Consider the following 16,837-nt stretch of genomic DNA (forward strand, 5'->3'; position numbering starts at 1 on the left):
CGTCCAGGCATCCGCCTCTGAAATCCCGAATCCATGGACACACAAATCTCTTTTTCTCCCTCCTGCGGAAATGAATTTGCAGCCATTAATCATGCACCCAATAGGATTCTTTTCTAGTTCGTGGGTTTTCTGCCTTCCACTTGAAGTTCCTTTGGGTCCAACGACGGGTTGTGCGGCAGGAACACCTCAGCATTAGCTCTCTAAAAGAGCAACTACAAATGGGAATTTGAGATTTACTTAGGCTTTGCCAGGGTTTGTACGACTTAAGATAGAAGGATTAACAGTTGGAAAGAAGATATCCAAGACGTGATGATATCCTGGGCCTTGTTATGATTTCATACCTCACAGAGGAACAGTTGTTTAATCAAAACTTCACAAGCTCCAAGCTCGCGCTTCCCAACACAAAAGAGTTATTCCAATCTGCACATCAAAGGGAATTTATTCGATTATTATTTTTAAAGAACATCCAACAGCCAGAGCTCCTTCGCCATTTCCCAGTGAAGCAAATCGAATTGAATCGCATGGAAACGAAACGAATGGAAATCGAATCAAAATGGGAATAAGACTCATTTGCCCGGGCACTTGAGACGCTTCGACAGGCTTGCGGGATGGAGGCCTGGATGGAGGAAATGCCTTCCTTTGACGGGTAGGTTGCGCCGCGGTGGCAGCAGTCACTGCGCTGCTCAAGCTAAGTGAGCTCTTCTTATCTTTCCTTTTCTCCTCGCTCTCCTCTGTCAAGCTCTGCTCTCTTCGTAAGGTTTGCTTTGCTCCAATAACAAATCGATGGCGGCGATAATTTCTAAACGCAGCTGCTTGTCCTGCATCTATTTATCTTGCCTACCCTTTTGCTTCTTATCTCATTCTATTTCAGAGGGTGTCAATACTTGCAGAGGGTATGATGTTCTCAGCAAACACTTGCAAAATCAGAATAATCTTAGACATTTTAATTGGATATTTAATAGTTTAGTTCGTTTTTACATCATTTACATAATTAAATGGTAACACCTGCCAGTGCCAGGGTATGTATTACTTCGGCCCTTTGCTCCAACTCAACCCTTCCCCTAGCTCATTTTTTTGTAAGCCCTTGAGTGCGATATTGCGGCTCAAGTGCCAAACGCATAACAGAGAGAGTGAGAGGGAGAGAGAGAGGGGGATGGGATGGAAGCGGCCAGCCTTAAGCTTTTCATTTTGCGAGCGGAAATAAAACATAAAAGTAACTCTTGGATGTTTAATGATAAAGTTTGCTCCACTCCCCTCTCTGTTGGAACACATTCGCACTCTCCCTTTCGCTCGTGTGTGTGTGTGAGGAGTGTTTGCCTTTGTTCATTATTGCCTGGGCCCCGCCCAGCCGGCCCCTCAGGGCACTACATTTGGCGTTTTTTGCACGCTCAGCGCAAAACAGAATAAAACAAAGAGGAACAAGGAACAAGGTGGAGGAAGAAGAAGGGGAAGAGGAAGGGGAATTGTTGAAAAGGAAAAACGCATTAATTACGCTTTTTCAGCATAAAAAGCAGGAATCGAATCGGAAACGGTTGGGTCGTATCCCCGGGGTGGTTCGGGTGGGATATTATTATTTTTTATTACGGGTTCACAGGATACGAAACTGCGGGCCGCGGCACTCTACGCTACCATTTGTGCTGGTTTACCGGTTGATTATGCGCATTTCGTGAGGTTCATGTTTTCGGGATCATATTTTTTGGGCGGTTCCCGAAACTAGAACTACCAGCCAGCTGACACGCTCCACTGGAGTCGCAAACAGGAAGCTGAAATAAATGAAAATCGACAGTTTTCAAATTAACCGTTGCATTGACAAAACGAAAGCAACAAACGCAAATTGTCATTAAAAAAGTGAGCAGGGGAGAGAGCCGGCGAGGGACAATGCAATAGATGGACGAAGCAAATGCAGCGAAGCGAGTGAAACAAAATAACACAAAGGGAACGAAGGCGTTGCTTTCGGATGTCGACATGTCTGATACCCTTGCAGTACTTCTTCTGCTGCTTTCTACAAACTTCTAGCAGAAACCATTATACCCTTTTCTAAAGGCACACAAAGTACCGCAAAAAAGAGTACCGCTCTCTTTCAGTGCGAGCTGGTGTGAGAAAGGGACAAAGTCATGCCGAAATGCTGCTGCTGCTGCGGCTGCTGTTGATGTTGATGTTGCTGCTGCTGCTTCTGCAACTGTCGCTAATTGCAGTGAGTGGAGAGGGAGTCTGAAAGGAGAGTGAGAAGCCACTGCCTTAGTAGAGCAGGGGAAGAAGCAGTTTCCGAGTGGAGTGAGGTTAAGAGAGATGGCAGAGGGCGGACCATGTGGTAAAGGGAAAGAGTTGGGGTTAAATATTGCTGCCAGGAAGTTGTTGAAAATCAAGCGAAACGAAATGACTTGGCCAGTGCCTCGTTCTTCATGTTGCCCCTTCCACACTGGCACTCACACTCTTTCTCTCTCTCACTCTGCCAGTGACTGCAGACCACAGACCATCCGCCCAGGGCGGAAGACCAAAAGGAGGGAGGGGATACCGCTGCAAGACTCATTAGCATTTTTTTGCCTGCCTTTTATTATATGCATGTTGTTTTCTCTCCCTCCCTCTCCCTCTCCCTCTCCCTCTCCCAGTCTTCTGTTTTCCTTTCCTTTTTTTATGTTTTTTATTGATAATTTATGCAGTCGCACTTGTGGGTTGTAAATCGTTTGATAACACGCAAAACTTGCTAACGGAAAGTGCCAAAAAATGTGCCCAGAGGGGAAAACTATGTAAATTAATTTTGAGATCAAACATGGGAGGGAATGGAATGGATGGATGGGTTACACGCGGAGCTGTCAGAAAAACTTGCGGAAACTTCGAATATGTAAATCAGGAGCGAACGTCTGAATGTGTTCTTCCTTTCAATTTGTTACGGTTCATAACCACCGATTTGTTTTCCAATTTCTTCCGCCGGCAGAAGTCTTCTCTTCAATTTGTTTAAATGGATGTTGATAGATTTTAGACATTTATCTATTGTGCAAAGGATTTCCTTGCCATTTAGGAGATGGAAAATACTGAAATCCCAGATTATTCCACCAAATTTAATCATCAGTTATTTACATATGTACACATTTTAACCTTCTCTTAATTCCCCCCTCTCTGATTCCCTCCACTCTTTATTAAAGCCGGGTTTCTCCTTTGAACTTGTTCGTTTATCCCATCCCCCTGTCGCTACCCCCGCGTCGGAGTTTGGCTTCCGTTTTATGTAAGCCCCGAAATCCCGAGACCGAATCCACAAACTGCAGCACAGCACTGGAAGTGCATATTGCCAATGGCAACTGGCAACTGGCAACTGGAAGGCAGAGCCAAAAATTTAATTACTTTTTATTACCAAGAGGCAAAAACAGGGGATGAAGGCGGCAACAGACTGTCAGGCCATTCAGGTTAGCATTTCCCCGTCCCTGCACTCCTCCTCGAAAAGTCCTCTCTAAAAACTTTTGATTCGGGCTTCCTGCATATTTAATAAGACGTCAGTGAGTCCATGTCAAAGTTTCGGTTCGGTTTGGCTTTGGCTTTGGCTTCGCCGTGTAATATAATAATACACACTTCAAATTAATATTAATTTCGGTTCAGGGTGGAAAAAGCTCACTGACGAGGTTTAGGGGTAGTAGAACAGAGGGTGGGGAGGGTGGATTGAGCTGGCCACAAAACTAAGACAGCAATTTATTGTAAGATAACGCCAAAGCTCGTTAGGCCAGGAGGGTCGGGTGAGACGGTAGATGGTAGCCAGGGGGATACAGTTTTAGGCATGCTCCATTTACACCAGAATTTATGGCACGTGGCAGACACCGAAATGGGGCGTTGGCTGGTCCTTTAATGAACAGTTAGTTAGCCCAAGCACGGATGGCAAGGTTTCCCCTCGCTCTCTGGAGCAGCTGTTCAGCGATCATTTGTGCATTTCATTACACGTCTCTCGGAAACTTTTATTCTGATCTTGAATTTTCGCTGCTTTCCTTCTTTGTTCTGCACTTGTCGGAGGTCTCATTCCATCTGCTTGCCTTATCTTTCCCTTCACATTGTCCTGCGCTTCCTGTCCCTTCCTTTGTGGCCTTTTTCGCGCTTGTTTGTGACATGTTTTCGCAATTTCTTAGGTTTCCGTTACTTCTGATGTCTCCCGCTCCCATTAGCAGAGCTTCTCTCCCGCTGCTGCATCCTCTGCCTCTGCCCCTCTACCACTGCTCATTCTACTGCTCCTCGGTCTCTGCCGCTGACTGCGTCTGACGCTGACACACAAAGCCCTCTATCTCACTCTACCCTAACCCTAGGCGAGTGGGCAAGGAGGAAGCGGAACAGGGACACTGAGCTGAGCGGCAGAACGAGGAGGAGGGACAGAACAACGAGACCCACATGTGACCCAAGCGCACAATAGAACTTAAGTAGTGACAGAGAGGCCCCGCGGCAGGCAGACCCGAGACTCGGATCGAATAGATATGGTAATACAATACAAAACAATACGTGGAGAGAGAGAGAGAGAGAGAGAGAGAGAGAGTGCCATAACAATAACAACAAAACGCATTTTGCGGAATGGTGGGAAAAGACAACAATGGGACGACGGGGATGGGAAGTAGAAGGTGATAAATGGGAGATAATGGAACGGTTGGACAGTTATGCACGATTATGTAGAATGTACGCACATTCCATATAAGGACAGTTTCAACCAAATTATATTTAAAATCTCCTTATGCCCGGAAGCCCATCCTTTGCGACTTCTTTATTCATATGAGAATGTATTGCCCATTATGCCAGGTCCTAAAGATATCTTTATAAATCGTAAACACAACAAAGATACATCGCAGAATGCACAGGATTATTTTAGTTAGAATTTAGAGAAAAACTCAGACCCAATGGGACTCTTTCCATTTCGAATTCGCAATCATCAGGACCATGAAATCGACCAGTACAGAGGTCACATTCCGCCCTGCCGTGGCTTCCGTAAGCCCCGCTCTGAAATAAGCCGCCATTCGTGCATTGAACAATTTACGTAGAGTATTTTTTTGGCAACTGCCGCAACTGGCTGACACTCGAAAACGTGGCCAAATAGGAGCCAACGAAAGCAGCTTTTACCTAAAAGGCTGCCACACGTAAATATTCTATAAATTTTTATGTGCGCCGGCCTCTGTCTGGCGCAGGGACTGCCTGCATTTATTTGCTGTTGCTTTTGCTGTTGCTGTTGTTTGTGCAGCACCTGCCTCTGCCCCTCACTAAATGTATATTGTAAATATCTGTCCGGGATGTGTCCGTATCTGTCCTTCCGTCCGTCCATGTGTTGCCTGTGTGTGCCATGTTCAATTGTGTGCCGTCTGTTCAAATATTTTAAACGCCTGCCAATGGCTGAATGGTTGAGTGTGTGCCTAGGGAGCGGCAGGAGGACGAGGACCTAAAAGAGTTCTCCTCCACTAAATGCCTGGTTCTTGGCCAGCTCTCACGTAATTGCCCTGCTCATTCCGAATTTCATTGCGTTTCTGCTAGAGGAGTAGTTTCTGCCGAGTCCTGGGACGATGGGGCCCAGAGGATATGCGGGCCTGTGGTGTAAACACCTTGTCGAAGCTCCGCCTGCCTTTAGGCGAAATATTTCGTAATTTCGGCTCCCGTTCCCATTGCCATTTCCCAAGTATAGATCGCACCGCACCGCTCCCGATGCTTGGTTCTCGGGGTGCGCCCCAGAATGCCATGGCAATTAGGGAGAGCCCGAGGAGAAGAGCGTAGAGGAGAGGGCAGGCATGACTGTGTTGTTCTTGCCCCGAAACTGCCAAGAGATGAAAGGCAACACGATTCGGGCCAAAAAGTTCTAAGGTGTGCTGTTCTGTGCGTCTAATGAAAGATTCGAGCAGAAATCGCGAGAGGGAGCGGCCAGCCACAGCCCCAGCCCCAGCCCCAGATCAAAGACTTATCGATTGGCGGCGGGAATAGGGAATTCTTCATGTAGGAAATTTTCGAAAATCAAATATTTTCAATTTCCTGTCGCTGTTTTTTATTCGTTTTTTTCTTGTTATTCTGCAACAGAAAAGGAGACTTAATATAAAATGGACTTGAGGCTATAAACTCGTACCTTTTTGTGTGTGCAGTTTTTAATTAAAATCTGTTTGCTCTTTGTCTAATTCTCAAGACCCAAGGGAAGACTTGGGAGACATAAAATATGAGATGCTCATATTCCAGTAGCACATTTTATTGCAGATAACATTGAAGCAAGTTTTAAGCTTATTTTCTTTATGGGCAGTTTATAGTTTCGATTATAAATCTTACCTATTTTTGGTTCTACGAGAGTTTATTCAAATATCCATATAATGGTATTTCTGTACATATCAGTTTTAATGTGAAATTCTTTAAGCCACTTCTACCCCAAAAGACTTGGCCCCCCAACTGTGTCACAAATTAAGTGCATTTAAATATTTTTGCAATTTCCAATTTAAGGCAAAATTTCTAAAGAACATTCCCAAAACCTCCGCCCCCTCAGATAGTTACCATACATTCTGTAGAAACCAAAATAAAACCAACCCCAAGCAGGAAAACGGCCAAAGGAGGAAAAAGTCAAATCAACTTGAGTTAACAGCAGGTGGCTCCCTCTCTCTCTGTCTCTCTCTCTGTCTCTGTCTCTTGCCCTTTCTCTCTCTACTACCCTTGGGCAAAAGTTATTCGAAAATTGAAGTTAAAAGTTATCTCTGCCAGAGACTGTGCTCCCCCATTGCTGGGAACACCCTCAAGTACGCCTGAGTGGCTAAATTCATTTGGCAGCCAAAATGCAAATTATTACAACTTACTTTTATTTTTTTTCCGTTTTTTATGTTGCCATCATTTTGTGTGCGAGAAGTCTGAAAATTATTTACTCGAATGGAGGCGGCGGAAATTCCTCCATCCAAGCAGAAGTTCCGCTCGAGTCTAAGGGTTGATCCCGAAGTTTTTCGGCTGGAACTTTACGTGGATGGTGGATGGGGGCTTGTGCCAAGAGGATGGCGAAGGTAGTGTTACAACTTTGACTTCCGTATGTAGTCGTTTATGATTTGCTTTTTCAGCGTTAAAGATAAAGATATCATGCCTGGTCGGGCCTCGTTTCCTGTGCTCCCAGGGGGAGCTCTTGCAGCTTTATAAATCACGAAAAGGGGTTGGTGGCCATGTCGATAAGGAATCTCCATTCCCCTCCCATCGCTGTTCTTGTGCATTTTCTCAGGCCTCTCACTCACTCTCTCACCCTCGCAATTGTCATGTAAATCAATGCAACTGGCGCGCATCGCATCCAAAAATCATTTCCATAACCATACAGCAGGCACACACACACACACATCCAACCATCCATCTCTTTCGCCTACTCCGACATCTTCCTCCTCCCTCTCGCATTTATTCAGTCGGCCTGCATTTTGCGCTTAAACGAAACCAATTGAAGCGTGAATCTTTCACATTGCTGTTGCAGTCGATAACGAAACGAATAATGAGTAAGAAGGAACACGGAGAAAAGGGATAGAGTGAGAGTTGGAAGAGCGGGAAGGGGGTGGGAGGGTAAAGTGAGAAAGGAAAGAGGCGGCGGCTGATGAAGAACAGACAAGGGCAAAGGCTGAGGTAGCAGGCGCGAAAAGGGAAGAAGTGGAATGAGGGTAATGAGCAGCAGGATGGGCCAAAGGAGAGGCCACAATCGTGCCTTCGAATGGAACACTGGGCAGCACATTTTTCGGTTTTCGAAAAGATTATTATTAGATTATGCTGTAGATTATGTGGATCTTACCCCTTGGAAGACTTATACATGAAATTCCCTAAGCAGATTCGTGAATGCAAGGAATGTTCGTACATACAACTTGGGTGGAAGTGGCATAAGGTTCTGCCCTTGAACTTCCATGGGACTCTCCCAGAGACTCTACAGAATTTGTATATTTGGTGTATACAATTTTCCAGAACTTTATTATATATTAAAAGAATTACTTGTATTCCAGGTCACGGATATTATTACCTTTCCTCAGCTTAATTATAATTCGATTGCAGAATTCTTTCAAACCAATTTATTTTTTGTTTACAAATGAATCTATATAAAAGATGTTCCTGTTGTGTGGTGTAATTATCTGTTGAGCGCAAATCAAGACCCGCACAAAAGTGACTGCCCATAGAGCTTCACTTACTCAATTACCAGGCCAGGCATTACCACCACTTCCAAGGTACATACAGCTCCGATTCCACTGTCACTCCCAAAGTACAGCTCCGATTCCACTCCCGTTCCGCTCACACAGTGGTCGGTCACCAAGTGGAGAAGCGCTCAGGCTTAAATCTCTCGCGAAAGAGCATGGAGACCCTCGATATTAATTTCCATGCGGTCGTTGTCTATGTCTACGGCTTAAATTTAATGCCTGGGTTTGTGTTCCCTGCTTAGCCAGAGCCCTGGACCTCGACCTGGAGCTATGTATGCCTGGCTTGTGTTTCAATTAAATCGCTTCGAAAAAAACAGACACGAACAAAAAAGAACGTAACTTGAAACGCGGCACATTTTATTGATAGGCCTGCCAGGGCAACGTGCCAGACGCGTAATTGATGTCCGCGATTTAAGCGCAATTGATAAGCAGGGAACGAGAGTCGAGTCCCGAACCCATGTCCGTCCGTAATATAAACCGAAACTAAGAGCTGGATGGATGTACTCCCCTGTAGCCCTCGCCCTGCGGCGTGGCCCATCCCTCGGCCACTCTGCCCCGGCAGCACTGCTGTCCATTAAAAAGTCAGCAACTGTAGCTAATTAAAGCGACGTCTGAGCGAGTAAAGAGCAAAACTCGAATCAAATTTGGCGCATATCAAATTATGAGCACAGCTGGCAGCAATTGCCAGCAAACGAGCGGACTCTGCGACCAGGGACAGGGACGGCCTGAACGACAACCTGACGCATGCGGATGGGACATCAGACCATCAACCATATAAATATGCAGCATGGGACATGGGACCATCATCCATATAAATTTACAGTACATGGGACATAAACATAAATATTTTTCATGCACAGTCTTTCAGAGAAGTTGTGTGACATGGGAAATATCCATTAGTAGTATGGTTTATGGTATAGTTTATGCAGGTTCCATATAGTACTTTACAGTTGATAAGAGCTGCTGCTGCAGAGGAGCATAAAGAATGGTGAAATTCAACAACAGAAGTAGATAAAGAGAATATCCCTCTACGTCATAGCTCTTTTTCTTATATGATTTAAATTCCTGAGATTGTGTACGAGATTCCTGAGTTGATCCTGTATCTAGAGGTTCGAATATTTTATGCACACACTGTGCATAATGAAGAGAAGTGCAGCCATGTGGGATTCTCTTGTAATAATGAATAACCTCAGGGGATTCATTGGGGACCTCGATGCCTCGCACAACCCTCAATCAGATGATTCCTGGGTGACTTTGTCTCCCACTCCAATCACATTCATTACATGATTTTCTCACTCCTTGCGTCCGCCGTTTTCTCATTTTGCCTAATTCTCAAGCGTTTCCGTTTAATTGCGAAATTCGCTTAGGAATCAAAATGAAATATCTGTCAGCGGGTGAGAGTAAGAGGGCTCGGGGGTCTAGGTCTATTCTATCCTACCTACCCACATCTATGTATCTTCTATTACCATACCATATGCACGTATTTGCGTAGCACATTTCTGTTTTTCTAGGCACGTCGCCATCTCTCTTGAACCGAACCTTGTCCATCCGTCCGTCCGTCCATCCGTCCGTCCATCCGTCCGTCCGTCCGTTTGCTCTTATCGATGTTTGTCTAGTTTATGTTTTGTTATTTTTGTCATCTTCTGTGTATTTCTGTCTCTGCTTTGAGTTCTGTTTGCCCACGTAGAGCCCAAATGCTACGAGTACTTACTATAGGAAAAATAAGTGGAAGAAGGTAAAGACTCAAGCTGAGTTTTCTTTGAGCCGAAACGGTCCGGTCCGGCCCGAACCACAGACTCAAATTTCCCTGCCCAGTCACCGTGGTGCTAGACCCCTGGAAGCGAGCTTGAAATGGAACAAATGCAACAGTAATCCCCAGAGGACAGATGATATACGGCCCGGGTGTACGATTGCAGCCACTCGCAATAGCCATGTCATGTGGAAAGCCGAAAGGAAGTCGTCATCTGCTGTTGTTCCAAACATGGATAAAAAGGTTGAGAAATGTTGTCCATAAACTGCTAGAGATCTAAGAAAACGGATTTCTAATGCAATACGAGGAAAATGGAGTGAATATGAAAGGTGTGGAGGGATTGTTAATAAATGTCTAAGAAATTGAAGTCCCAAGCGGAATTAATCGATTTAATTTTGACCAATCTTTCGGCATATTTATTTGTATTTATTCATATATGATTCGATTAAGGATTATCCGATTAATGAAATGGGATAATCTATTCAGAAAATACATAAAGAGCGAAAACAGAATATTTACGATCCTCCCCTTAGAATAATCGCTCGTAATTGAATGAATCAATTATGCAAATCAATCAGTATTATCCTTACTTAGTGGTTTGACCTTTGGTAATGCCAACAGAGACCAAACTACAGGTCTTACTCTAATATCCACTTTAATCGTAACTCTTATTATTTTGATCTGTTTCATTTAATCTGCTTGATGATTTTAATTCTGTTTAATTAGCTTCTATGACTACATTTAATTTGTTTGTGTTTTTATGTGTTTTTCCAGAAAGTTTCCTAGAAGTATTCTCCCTAAATAGGGTTAACATCTTTTGGTAGTTTTATTCGATTTTAACACAGACATGAGATGGGAATAAATTCTTCTTTAGAAACGAATCAGTTAACAACGTTCTGTGGCAGTCGTAAAAGTGGCTTCCCTTTTGGGGCCTCCAATACTTAAGTTAATGAACAAATTCTTGGCAGAAATATTCCTTAAACATTCGTTAAATGGTCACTCGACTAAGCCAAAATTGCTTACAGGCCGAGGCCAGGCGAACTAAATGTGGAGACCACCATTAAGGATCTTATCTGCAGGCCCTTAGCAAAAACATGAAACATTCCCAAGTGCTCTTATCGCGCTTCTCTGCGCCGGCTCCCCCAACTTTTGGCCATTCCACTGTGCCCCAACTGAAAAGTTGATGTTGAGTTTGTGGGGCAGAGGCACGACAAGCAGCAGCAGGGGCAGAGCCAACTTCCAGCGAAGGCAAATGCCTAATAGACATTAGTCCAAAAACCTGCTGACTCCTGACTAAGGCTTGCTTTGGGCTCCAGCTCTGGCTCTGCGATGGCTTCAACCAAAACGGAGCTGCTGCCATCCCTGGCTTGGCTGTAGAACAAACTTAAACAATGTTGCTACACTTCGAAAGAGAGTCTTGTGATTTGTACGAGAAGTTTGCTTAGTAGGAGGAGGAGAATTTATTTAAAACCAATTCTTTCCCCTGCTGATATCTGAGAGCTTCTGTGCGTAATATATGATTATCCTCCATTGTAACGATCGCATGTTTAAGGGTATTTGCAGCTTCGTTGCAGTTGCTGCCGTTGCTGTTGCTGTTTGCTTCTGGTGTTGCATTACAAGTAGAAATTTTCAGTTTTGCAGCAACTTTGTTTAATTTCTTTTGGGTGCCGCACGCCTCGAACATAACGAGCGTGGTTAATTGTAACCATATATACATAGGGACCATGTCGATATCCAGGGAGACGACTCACCCAGAGGGATGGGAGAGACAGTGTGTGTGTGTGTGTGTGTGTGTGTCTGCCCGTTGGGTGTGCATGTCGCGACCCTCTTGCCAGCACCGTTCCCCCGTTTGCTGCTGCATTTTGTTCAGAGTCTGTGGCAAATGTGTCATTAGGCATGTTTCATGACCCTTTGTCATGCACAAATAATTATAATTTAATACACTTGCCAGCAGGTTGTCGAACGGATGGAGGGGAACAGTGCCCATGCACGTAGAGGGCGTGACCGGGGCCGTTGCTGCGGCGAAATTGGAGGGTTTAGACGACTGCCACCCCAGAGTTGAGATTTTGGTTTCGTATTCTCGGATTCTCATTACCCATAATACCCATTACTTAGCGCAATATTTAAGGGGGAAAGCGGTTGGGCAGTCGGGGCGAGAAAGATGGATATTTCCGCTTAACGATATTATTAATGGACCCACCAATATACCTAAGCGGATCCAATCTGTCTCCATAATGGGGTTCCTATCTTCCACTTCTCAGTTGCCATTTCTTACCACCTACTGAGTAGCCCATTTGTCGTTTCCTCATTGATCTTTAAGCATAATCTGCGACCATCAAAGAGATTTTCCCTTGGCTGTTTGGCGAATTTTACCCTGGACTTTTCCACATTCTGTTGCTGCCACTGTCGCTGTGTGTTTTACTTTACTTTGTGCCACATAATCATAATTGCCAACAATTTGCTGAAGTTGCCAGCACGAGTGCGCCGCCCGGCAATTACCAAAGGCGCAGGACAGCCCCCGTCATCATCCTGGCCATGCCATTCCCTTCCAATCCATTCGACTTCCACCCATCCAAACCTACCTACCCATACCCATCATCATCATCATCGTCTAGGTAGTCCTTGGTTCGAGCACTATCCCTTGTCTTGGCCCCCAACTAATTTGCACAGCTCGCGGCAAAATATGAAAAGTTTGTCTTGGCTAATTTGCTTTATGGCATTTTAATTGTATTTGCCCAGTGTCTGTCCCTGTCCCGTCCCTGTCTCTGTCCCGTTCCAGGGAGCAGCACGGGAAACTGCTGACTGCCGACTGCTGACTCCTCACTGTGCTGTCTGCTGAAAATTTAATGAGCTTATGAATTTCAAATCATTCTCCGACCCACTCAGTGCGCGCACCTGACAGAAGGGGAGACTGGCTGTCCGCCATGTCCGTCGTGTCCGCCGTGTCCGCTTGTCCCACTCCTTGGCAGATGGTTCCACGCTTTCGCTGCTGATAACCGCACATTAGCCAATTATTGATAATTTATGAAAGTAATTGAAGCACACGGAACATTTTCTTCCGAATGGTTATTCTCGGTATGTACTTACGCGTGTGTGCACACACTCTACACTCTACACTCTACAATGTATACACATGTGTGGCTTTGTTGAAAATACAAATGAGCACAGCAGGGCCCCAAAGAGTGCAAATATAATTCTTATAAATAGACAACAACAGAGGCCCTTGTCGACAGTTGGCAATCGTCATCATCGTCATCATCATCATCGTCAAGCAACTAAGCAAACAATAAATAAATAAGAATACGCACAGCAATGCGAAGGCTGCCGTATAAGAAGTATAACGACAGGAATATTCCCACTAATCAACAAATTTGTGGGGTAAAGCTTTGCACCTAAATGCGAACTGAAAGAGTCATCTAACAAGGAAAGAAATTAAGCAAGCATTTGGCTGCAAAACTGATTAAATCGTTGGCTAAATCCCAAAAGGCTCTTTCCCAGTTGTAGGAAAAAATGAGAATTTGAAATCACTTTATGACAGAGAAGAACAACTGAGTGGGTCAAGGATAATGCCAAATGGTTTTTACTTTGGTATTTGTTACTCTTGAGTTACCGGAAAGTGTTACAATCATTTAATGCATCAATTTGAGTGTTTGAAACTTGATTTAATTAAATTGAAAGGTTTCCAGAGAGGATTCCACGTCACATTTGTCTGAACACAGAAGTTATTTCCTCTACCTCCATAATATCTAGAGATCCATACGCTTAAGCTCTTAGTTCTTGTATATTCTGTAACACAACAAAGTAAGGGAAGGTTACCCATTAGCATTGGATAATAGAATAAAACCCTGGGACCCCCTCCGAGTAGCTTCATGGCACTGACGACTGATAGAACTATGGACTTTGACGGCATTGACTGGCATAGTTTTGCCCTGCCACGACCTCCCCCTGCCATAAATGGAGAGTATAGAAAACACAGAGGGCCCTACTATACAGAAACAGAGGGAGCGTTGGAACATGTCAATATTGGCAACAGCAGCATTGTCATTAATGAAACCAAATAAAAACCTTAAATGCTAGCTGGCAAAGCAGAAAAATACACACTCGAAACACACACACACACACACAAATTGAACAGAAACAGCATTTTGTATTTGTTAACACACAGATACTATTTGTCATGTGTGTGTGCGCCTGCATTTGGCTGGAAAAGTTGTTTCACAAATAAATAAGCGCTTCGAAATGGAAACATTCGCTCCATTGCCCATAAATATTTGTTACCGCTTATGTTGATTCAAATGGTTTGCATTGCTGACTGATAGATGGTTGGAAAAACGGTCTGGGGCTGTGGGTAAATTAGGGGAATTCAGTTCGTTATTGGAGTGGAAATATGTAAATAAGTATACGGACTGTGTCTGCGGGCAATCTATATACGGAAAGGTAGAAAAAAGTAGCCTAGAATTGGGGTAGAGTAATCATAGGAATGAATACTGGAGGTTCTAATTAATTATTGTTGAATATTTGTACTACTGAGTATACACAGTACAAAGCTTAGATCTTTCGTCAGTATAATAATTACTTGACGTGGCTTGGATTAAACTTGTTTTGCATTGGGTTTTGTTGAGTCCGAAAATAAACCAGATAATGATGCACATTCTCTAAGCTCTCAATTTTATTTAAAGGTTAAGTTCTATTTCTGGATACTTTACACTCTTTGTTCATACTTAACCCACTGATGATTTCAGAGCATTCGCACCGATTCTCTTTATGGAGAGCGTACCATTGGTGAGCTTCGGGGGTGGGCCTGTCTCGTACGTGTAACGACTGCGATATCCATCGGGACCGGCTTTGTAGTAGAGGATCAGAGTGCCTCCTTCTTTGTATGATTACCGAATTTCGCCCTCGATCTGCTGATGGCCCTCCGCATCCTCGAGCACCGACTCACTGCGAAATCCTGTTCCGTCTGGATGAGTGATCCTCAGTTGGTATTCCCTGCCGCAGGCTGGTTCCAGCTCGCAGCAACTAATCCACAGGACAAGAATCCACTAGGGGCACTTTATTTATGTACAAATTCTCCAGCAGATCCCCAGAGACTCACCACACTGATCGTTCCAGGAGACATGATGTCGATCTAACTGGCAGCAGATTGCAACTACCCCGAATAATAGCCGCAAATTCTGGCTCTGCCAGCAGCACTCTGCCGAAGGGGAAACGAGTTTTGGTGCAAAATGAAGATTAACTAAGATCAAAAGTGGATAAACCACATTGAAGGCAGCAATCAAGGCCGGATGCAGTGGGTCGCAGCTTTGAATACCCTTGGAAATTATAGGGTATCTTACCTACAATCGCCACAGTCATTAATGTACCGACTATTGATGATGTGATCCGCACATAATTGCATGGCACTTTTGCCTTGATTGCATTAAGAGAAGATTCTCTGTGGCAGTACCCCTTGCAAGTGTGCTTAAAAATAAGAAATGATTCAATTCAATTGTATTCCTCAATGAATGAGCGGACAGAGAGAGCAAGAACCTGTTCCAAAAAAGCACTCTTAATATATAATAACACTCGACACTTGGGGAACACATCAATAAAATGTTCTTCCAGAGAATGTAAACTTTCTTGTTTCATCGTTTCGAAATGTGTTTGATTGAAGTGAATTCTTTGAAACGGCTTGTTTGATTTCTAAACATTGGTCGGGGCTAGTCGCCTTTGCCCTCTGAAGTGTCTTTATATCTTATCGAACTCCACAAAGAGGCAGGGGGCAGCGGCACTCCCTGCGCCCAGAGTCACCTGTCGGCCGTCTGCTGTCTGCTTTTTTCCTATCACTTACCACCTCGATGCCCAATTTTTCCCGAACGAACAGCAAATGCATCTAATAAATAGGCGCACAATTAACAAGTTTCTAGTGATTTATGCCGACCGTCGCCGGTTTGGTTCGGTCTGGTTGGGTTGGGTCTGGGTCTGGGTCTGTGTTCGTGCCTAGGGCTGGGCCTGGTCTGGCTGGATTTTATGAGCACCCCAACCGTGCCACAAAACAATGCAAGAGATAATTTTTTACGAGGCACTCGCACTATGCGCCATATGTTCGGGACGGGACGGGACGGGACGGGCCGGGACCCAGGGACCCGGGAACATGCACCAGGGCAGGTAGTGCCACGGACCACGGACCTCGGACCTCGACTTTAGACTCTTTTAAGGGCCGCGTGTGCAATTAAATGATTTCGGGAAGGGCGTTAGGCATGCGCTCGCTCAGCCTTGACAGCGGCGCAGTGCAGAGCCCCGGGAATCGAACCGAATCTCATTAAAGCAGCAAAGTCAATAGAGGCACCCTCTAAGCCCGAAGGAAGAAAGGGGTAGATGGTGTGCGAGTGTGTGGGTCTTCTTGGGAAATTCAATTTGTGATTTTGTGGCCATAAAGTTGCTTTCTTTGTCTCCGGCTTGCTTGGCTCGACGGCTGCTCGGTGTTCTCCTGGCTATTGATTTTTGATTTTGCTCGGTGGAAAAGTTTTCCTCCTCTTGCCATCTGAGACAGTTGGCCCGGAAACTTTTCTAATTGCTCCAACGGCAGGGCAGTAGCAGGAGCTGCACCAGCAAGTTTTCCTTCATAATTTCCCAAGCAGCCGGCGATTGAACAAAGCAATATTTGCTCAAGTAATTTTCGGTTCAAAAAACTTTCACGTCCCATCTCTCCGACAGATCCACAGGCAGAGCCAGATCCTGGGCAGGGCTGAGATGGCAAAAAAAAAGTGTATTTTCCACGCAGCCAGAACAAAATGATTTCCCAGCCACGTACTTCAGCACGTTTCCAACTTTAATCTCTCGGGCGGCTCCAAGTTCCGTTCAGCTCGCTCCTCTCTGGCCACCCCCCACACTAATTTCTGTTTAAAAGCGGAATTTATGTGAACTCAGCAGTTTTGCTCCTTCCTAATACCAAATCAAATAGAACTTTTCCGCCAACCCA

General features: G+C 44.7%; 1 protein-coding gene across 1 annotated transcript; it reads right to left on the reverse strand.

The window, feature by feature from the left end:
- Window positions 1–14,572: 14,572 nt before the first annotated feature.
- LOC117896710 lies at window positions 14,573–15,080 on the reverse strand. The gene is made up of 2 exons (XM_034805166.1): window positions 14,972–15,080; window positions 14,573–14,918 (listed from the first exon to the last, which is right to left on the reverse strand). The coding sequence occupies exons 1-2, from the start codon at window positions 14,993–14,995 to the stop codon at window positions 14,760–14,762; spliced, it is 183 nt and encodes a 60-aa protein (XP_034661057.1). The 5' UTR covers window positions 14,996–15,080; the 3' UTR covers window positions 14,573–14,759.
- Window positions 15,081–16,837: the final 1,757 nt, after the last annotated feature.

Source organism: Drosophila subobscura, chromosome O, assembly GCF_008121235.1.
Source record: "Drosophila subobscura isolate 14011-0131.10 chromosome O, UCBerk_Dsub_1.0, whole genome shotgun sequence".
In the NCBI taxonomy this organism is placed as follows: Eukaryota; Metazoa; Arthropoda; class Insecta; order Diptera; family Drosophilidae; genus Drosophila; species Drosophila subobscura.